The 7484-nt window shown below is 54.6% G+C and overlaps 1 protein-coding gene across 1 annotated transcript; it reads left to right on the top strand.

The window, feature by feature from the left end:
* Positions 1–382: 382 nt before the first annotated feature.
* On the top strand, positions 383–6658 carry Irgq (immunity related GTPase Q). Its single transcript, XM_021167194.2, has 3 exons — positions 383–614; positions 1128–1659; positions 3058–6658. Exons 2-3 carry the CDS (start codon positions 1130–1132, stop codon positions 4277–4279), a joined length of 1752 nt encoding a protein of 583 aa, XP_021022853.1. The 5' UTR covers positions 383–614; positions 1128–1129; the 3' UTR covers positions 4280–6658.
* The last annotated feature ends 826 nt before the right edge of the window (positions 6659–7484 follow it).

The following is a 7484-nucleotide window of genomic DNA, read 5'->3' on the forward strand; positions in this document are numbered from 1 at the left end:
GAAGACTGTCCCTTAGCTGCGCCTGACAGTCGGTCGCCACAGCTCTGCCACCGGACGAGAGCAGGATTGTTTTTCCTAGTCTCCAGTGATCTCCTGTTGCACCACCATTGTCTCCGAGTCAGGTTCAAGGTTGCAGTCCGGCACTAATATAGTCACGGCAGGCAAGTCTTCGCAAGGGAACGTGGAGAGGTCCTTTTCTGTACAGGGGTGCGTGATGATGACGTTGGTTGTGTGCTCCGTACAACGTTAAGCTTAATGCGTGGGCTCATCGCTTCCTGTTCCCCTTTGCCGTACAAACCCTGCACGTACTGCGCAGGCGTGTTGGTTGCTGGTCGTGGTGGGGCACCGCCCCAAAACTTTCTGCGCACGCGCATGGGTTTTATTGTGCCTTTGCCCAAACAGCCTTAGCTAGAAAGAAGGAGCTGCCAAAAATTCTGCCTCTCCGCAGTGGCACTCCAAGACACAACGGTCTTGGAAGGAATGACGTCAGTATAGAGCCACCTGAAGGAGTCCGGATGTTTCTAAATCCGGACACTCCTGCCCCTTCAGCCTCCGTCAGCTCGTCTTAAGGGGCTGGGCCTCTGTGCTCTCCAGGCGTGTCACCTCTCTGCTCGGTTGGTGATTTGGAACGGGGAGGGGAAAGACCATTCTCGAGTTCCCGAGAGATTGGCAGTCAGGTTTTTGAGGGTTTTTGTTTTTGTTTTCCTTCTTCTGCTTCTTCTTCTTCTTCTTTTTTTTTTTCTAAATAAAGAAATGCATTCGTGTGGAGAATGGGCATATACCTGGCTCTCCCAGGAATAGGCCCTGGGGGTTGGGTTTCTAGGTCCTGCAGCGTGACACTGGAGAATGGAAGTAGAGGACAGGCTGGAGGACTGAAGCCTGGATCTACAGTGAAGCAGTTAGGAGAGGGTGTTGACTGGTGTGGGGGAGTGCGGCGCCTTTAATCTCAGCACTCCGGGAGGCAGAGGGAAGAGGATCGATCTCTTGAATGTCAGGCCAGCCTGGTCTACGTAATGAGTTCGGGCCAGCCAGGACTACACAGCGAGACGCTGTCTTAGAAAAGAAGCAAACAAAAAAAATCTTACGTGCTCCCTGACCGATTTCTTTCCCCGCCTCTTGCTTTCCAGCAATGCCTCTGCCCCAGGGTGACGTGACTGCCTTATTCCTGGGGCCTCCTGGCTCGGGAAAGTCCGCCCTGATCGCCGCGTTATGCGGTAAGAATGTGGACACAGTAGAGATTCCCGATGGACGGCAGGACTCTGGAGTCCCCAGCCTGAGAGCTGCAGCTCCGGGCCTCTTCCTGGGTGAGCTGAGTTGCCCACCCGCAGCTCCCGGTCCCTGGGCGGCGGAGGCCAACTTGCTGGTATTGGTGCTACCAGGACCTGAGGGGAGCGAGGAGCCCCTGAGCCCAGCTCTGGGAGAGGCAGCGCGAGCCGCCCTGGCTAGAGGAACCCCGCTGCTGGCTGTCCGGAATCTGCGCCCTGGAGATTCCCAGAATGCAGCTCAAGCCCGGGATGAGACTGCAGCCTTGTTGGACAGTGCTGGGTTAGGAGCTGCGCCTCTCTTTGTGCTGCCGGCGGATTGCAGCAGCAGTGACCGCTGCGAGGAGCTAGAGCGCCTGCAGGTGGTGCTGCGGACCCAGGCGGAGGCGCTGCAGAGGTGAGGGGACAGTTCGGGCTGGATGGGGTGGCCTTAGATCCAACTCAGCTACGGAGGTCTTTAAAGTTCTCGAGCCCTGTTCCTAGAGTGTTAGATACAAGCTTTTCTTGGCTGCCCATTCGTCCATACCCTACTTATTTGCTTAGGACAACACCCCACCACACCCATGAGCACAGATTTTGAGATCATGGAGACTCTGCCATAAGCAGGGATCACTTTTCTGTCATTTAAAGCCTGCACCGTCAAGGGTCAACTGGAAAGCCCACCACAGAGGTCCTGTTTCCTGCAAGCTCTCTGACACCACAGCCCCTCTCTGGTGAGAATTCGAGAAGCCCATATATATATATATATATATATATATATATATATATATATATATATATATGCAAATACTTGTGTCAGACAAGATGCTGGACTCCCATCTCTCGGTGACATGGTGACATTTGAGATCCCTCTCCAGCACTCCCATCCTCCTCATTGGCTTGGTTCTCAAGTGACTCCCCTCCCATCCTTCCTGTCGCTAACACCAAACCTTTAAGGAGCTTTATTTCCGATTGCTCGCCCCATTCTTCCATTTCCAGTTCCCTCTCAGGTCTACCCTGCCTACTGCCTCTCAATCCACCCATCCCCTCCCCACCTGCCAGCTGCCTCATTTTATGGTTCTCAAAATGCGACTCGGGAAGGGTCTGCATAAGTTGGAGAGCTGCTTCTCATTTGTTTAGTTAATCTTGCTGGCCCACCAGTACTAGATGAGGTCTCTCATTGCACATCCACCCTCAGGAATACACCCTTGGGGACACCATAGGCCATACAGAAATTCCCATTATGTCCTCGCCTTCCTCTAAGCCCCACTCCATAGAAAACGTGTCCTGACCAGCGCATCACTGGAAAAGCTCTGATCCCGAGGGCTGTATCAACAGAAGTTCAAATAGGGTCCTCATCGTAGTTTCTGTTGGAAACCTGACCTTAGGTTAGTTTACTTGCGGGACCCAGACATCTGGGTGACTTAAGCTCTTCCCTGAACTCTCTTAACTTTATGCTCCCGCCTCACCTGGTTTCTTTCTCTCTTTCTTTTTTCCTTTTTACTTTTTTTTTTTCTTTTTGGTTTTTTGAGATGGGGGTTTCTCTGTATTTCCGGCTGTCCTGGAACTGGCTACGTAGACCAGGCTGGCCTTGACTCAGAGATCTGCCTGCCTCTACCACCCTTGTGCAGAGATTAAAGGCATGTGCCACCACGCCCGGCCGTACCTTCTTTCTATATGCTTTAGTTCCCAACTTAAATTCTTGAGATTCAGAAAGATTTTTTCCCCCGTAATTGCTCGCTCAGCCCAGCTTTTCCTGCTTTGAAAGCTCTGCTGCCTTTGACCGATTTCCCACCCTCTCTTGAAACTCCTGCAGGCTCCTGCCTCCTGCCCAGGATGGCTTCGAGGTGTTGGGCGCAGCTGAGCTGGAAGCTGTTCGTGAGGCCTTCGAGACCGGTGGCCTGGAGGCGGCGCTGTCGTGGGTGCGCGCTGGTCTGGAGCGCCTGGGCAGCGCACGACTGGACTTGGCGGTGGCCGGCACCACCAATGTAGGCCTTGTGCTAGATATGCTGCTGGGGTTGGATCCTGGAGACCCAGGTGCTGCGCCTGCCTCAGCACCCACTGGACCCACCCCTTATCCTGCTCCAGAGCGCCCCAATGTAGTGCTCTGGACCGTTCCCCTGGGCCCCACGGCCACATCTCCTGCTGTCACCCCTCACCCAACCCACTACGATGCCCTGATCCTCGTCACCCCCGGGGCTCCCACAGAAGAGAACTGGGCCCAAGTCCGCTCATTGGTGTCCCCAGATGCTCCACTCGTCGGTGTGCGCACGGACGGTCAGGGCGAAGATCCACCCGAGGTTCTGGAAGAAGAAAAGGCCCAGAATGCAAGCGATGGGAACTCAAGGGATGCACGCAGCGAGGGAAAGAAAGCTGGCATCGGGGACTCGGGGTGCACTGCAGCTCGGAGCCCGGAGGATGAGCTGTGGGAGGTGCTGGAGGAGGCGCCTCCGCCGGTGTTCCCGATGCGGCCCGGCGGTCTCCCGGGTCTCGGAACCTGGCTCCAGCACGCACTGCCTACAGCTCAGGCCGGAGCGCTGCTGCTGGCGCTGCCACCCGCAAGTCCCCAGGCGGCGCGGAGGAAGGCGGCTGCGCTACGGGCAGGGGCGTGGAGGCCAGCCCTGTTGGCTAGCCTGGCGGCAGCCGCCGCCCCAGTACCAGGGCTGGGCTGGGCTTGCGATGTGGCGCTTCTCCGGGGACAGCTGGCCGAGTGGAGGCGCGCGCTAGGCCTCGAACCCGCGGCCATTGCACGACGTGAGCGCGCCTTGGGCCTCGCTCCCGGAGTACTGGCAACGCGCACGCGCTTCCCGGGCCCGGTGACGCGAGCCGAGGTAGAGGCCAGGCTGGGGTCCTGGGCAGGTGAGGGCACGGCGGGAGGTGCGGCGTTGGGCGCGCTCTCCTTCCTATGGCCGGCGGGTGGTGCTGCGGCAACAGGTGGGCTGGGTTACCGTGCTGCGCACGGTGTACTGCTACAAGCCTTAGATGAGATGCTGGCTGATGCGGAGGCGGTGCTGGGACCCCCAGAGTCCAACCAATGAGGTGTGCGGTGGGGTTTGGGGTGTCTGGTGACTTAGTTTTTGGCCCCACAGCCTCTGAGATTAAGAAGTGACAGTTTTGTTATTCAAACCGGGAGACTTGAAGGAGACTGACATCTCGTTGAAACGTGAGATTTACAGTCACCCGATTTCCTAGGTACTGAATGGGAGTAGGGTCTATGCGCCAGAAGTGTGTCATCCAGATACCAATGCAGTAAAGGGAGTTGAGGGCCTGGGACTCGTAGAAATGGGAGCTTCTTGGCATCCAGCTGACACTTGGTCATGGATCTCTAGAAGCTTTGATCCTTGCCTGCCTGTGAGCGAACCTATGGCTATGGGCCTGCAGGGAGTTAGAGCCCTTGGAGTGCTGGCTCCCAAAAGGAAAGAGGTGTAAGTTGCCCGATGAAAGAACAGATTTTTGCGGGAGCTGTGAGAGTCTTAGGAAAAGTCTGGTTCCTAAGAAGGCTTTGGTTGTCATTTCTTAGGTGGCATGAAGCCCTGTGGAGACCAGGGGCCTGCTGGAGACCCTTTAGTCTCTTGGAGTGCAGAAGATTGTCAGTCATTTGCTCTCCAAAGCTTTGGTGTAGACGCTAATGTTCCACAACATTGAAGGGAAGGGACAAGGGAGGGTGTGGATAAGGTTGTCTTCGGACAGCTAGAGCCTGGGAGTGGGGTCTTTAGGGTGTGGAAGAGTAGAAGCCCACACGTGGAAATACCTCCCGTGGGATCCTGGCAGCTGCCTCTCTGGGAAGCTGCTTTACTGGGAAGGTGTGACTACCCCCATTTTATAGGTGCTGGGTGATTCAGGGTCTCTGGCATGCACGCTCCTGTTTCTCTTTATTACTGGTTTCTTCTGTCATATGGACCTTAACTGCAGGGCCTCAGAGTGATGGGCTCCTGCTGTAGCAGTCTATGTGGTTTTCTGCATGACCTCTTCTGATTTCTCCAAGACACCTGCTGCTGGTCCACATAGGATGCTGCTGCTGCTGTGTGTGTGTGTGGGGGGGGTCCCCCTCAGGATAGCTAGGTAGGCCTTTGATGCCGTGGGAAAGTGCCTGGAGGGAGGCAGAGGCAGAAACCACAGCGCTGTCAGCTTTGTGCAGGTAGGACCACGGGGTTCAGAGATGCAAGCCAAAGGCTCATCAACACAGCGGGACAGTGTGTGGCCTGGCCCTGCCTCTTCTCCATTTCAGCCCATCTCCAGCAAGCCTGATGCCACAAGTCCTCCTCAGGACTTGTGCATTTTCTGGTTTTCTGTGGGACACTCTGCCTCCCTGTCTTTTTTTGAGATAGGGTCCTCTTCTGTCAGGTCTCCTTGAAATGGCTCTATGGTCACCCAAAGTAGCTTGCATTGATCCTGGCCACTTGGTAGTCCCTGTAGCGAACATTACTACCAATGGCTGTATTCTCATTCTCTCACTTGCCTGTTCGTTGGCTCTTGCTCCTTGTTTGTCTTTCTCTTGGGTGTACCCTAGCACCCAGAGCAGTGCCTGACACACAGTAGGTGCTTAGTATTTATTTTCTTAGTTTACTGGTCACTGGCACATGGCCTGGAATTCAGGTTGTCATAATCTTGTTACAAAGAGGGAGAAGCAAGCACCTGGTGGGAGAGCAAACGGTAGCAGCAGCTTGGCTGCTGTCACTACATGAACGAGGGCCATGTATTTTCACCTGGTAGATGAAAGGACTGGGCTAGACCCATAAGAGCTTCTGAGGGCTAATCAGAGGCCTGTACAGCTGGGCTTTGCTCCCATCTAACCCTGAACACTCACCTCTGACACCATCCACCCTATGAGGAGGCAACTTATTCGGGTGTTCATGCCTGTAATCCCCGCACCTCAGGTTGACACAGGAGAATTTGAAATTTAAGGCAGTCTTCAGTGAGAGAGAATTGCAGGCTCGTAAGCTATGTGCCTGTTCCCACTAGAGTCTAGACGGGCCTTGAACTCCACACAGTCTGGAGCCAGCCTGATACTAAGTCCTTGATGCTTGAGTTGGCCAGCTTTGGCCCTGCCTCAGCCTCCCCAGTGCCGGGATTCTGACTCTAAACCATCTTAGATCAGCCTGACATTCTTTTCACTAAATCATCAGAACCAATGTGTTCCTACACCAGAGCACACCTCAGATCACACGATACACCTAATCGGAAATACTTGAACTGATAGATGGAGGGCCCAATTCACATACCCGTGTTTCAAGTATATTGATAAGTTCCCCCCAATAATGGGGTTTCGATCAGTGCCTCACATATTAAAGGCAAACACTCTGCTGGAACCATGTACCTAGCCCTGTGCTAGGCTGCAGGTAGGGTTCTGGGCGGGGCTCCACCACTGAGCCACGCCCCCAGCCCCTCACTGGGGGATTCTAGGCAGGGGCTCTCCCACTGAGCCACGCCCCCAGCCCCTCACTGGGGAATTCTAGGCAGGGACTCTACCACTGAGCCACGCCCCCAGCCCCTCACTGGGGGATTCTAGGCAGGGGCTCTCCCACTGAGCCACACCCCCAGCCCCTCACTGGGGGATTCTAGGCAGGGGCTCTCCCACTGAGCCACACCCCCAGCCCCTCACTGGGGGATTCTAGGCAGGGGCTCCACCACTGAGCTACATCATATTTCAAGACAAGGTCTCACTAAGTTGCTTGGGCTGTCCTTGAACTCACTTTATTCCAGTCAAGCCTTGAATTTGGGATCCTACCCCCTCAGCCTCCCAAGTAACTGGGATCACAGGCCTGCCTCACCTCCTGGCTTAGTAGTTTTCCCCGAACCTGTGATGTTCCAGTGGGTCAAGTACAAATAGAATCTGAGATGGATTTTTTTTCCTCCTCAGTGGCTTTAGCCACATATTTGGATCATCGTTCAACAATACAGTCTATTGTGAAAAATCATAGCGGCATGAAAGTGAGACACTGCAACCACATTTGGGAAGCTGAGAAATCTCCTTTGTTTCACCCCAGGACCACAGCTCTATGGAATAGTGTTTCAAACAGTAGGTGACCTCGCCTCATTTAACAAAGTCTAGACACTCCTCCACAGCCATGTCCAGGGCAAATGAAAATTCTGTCAGTTAATACTAACTATCCCAGCAGGCATGAGAACATGCTCTGTTACATGTGCACATGCGTGGCTAAGCATGCACACACTGGCACGTGAATGTGCTCACACACATACCCAGCTCCCAGGTACTGCAGCCCCTCCTGAGAAGCTTGAAAC

This window comes from Mus caroli, chromosome 7, assembly GCF_900094665.2.
Source record: "Mus caroli chromosome 7, CAROLI_EIJ_v1.1, whole genome shotgun sequence".
Taxonomy (NCBI): domain Eukaryota; kingdom Metazoa; phylum Chordata; class Mammalia; order Rodentia; family Muridae; genus Mus; species Mus caroli.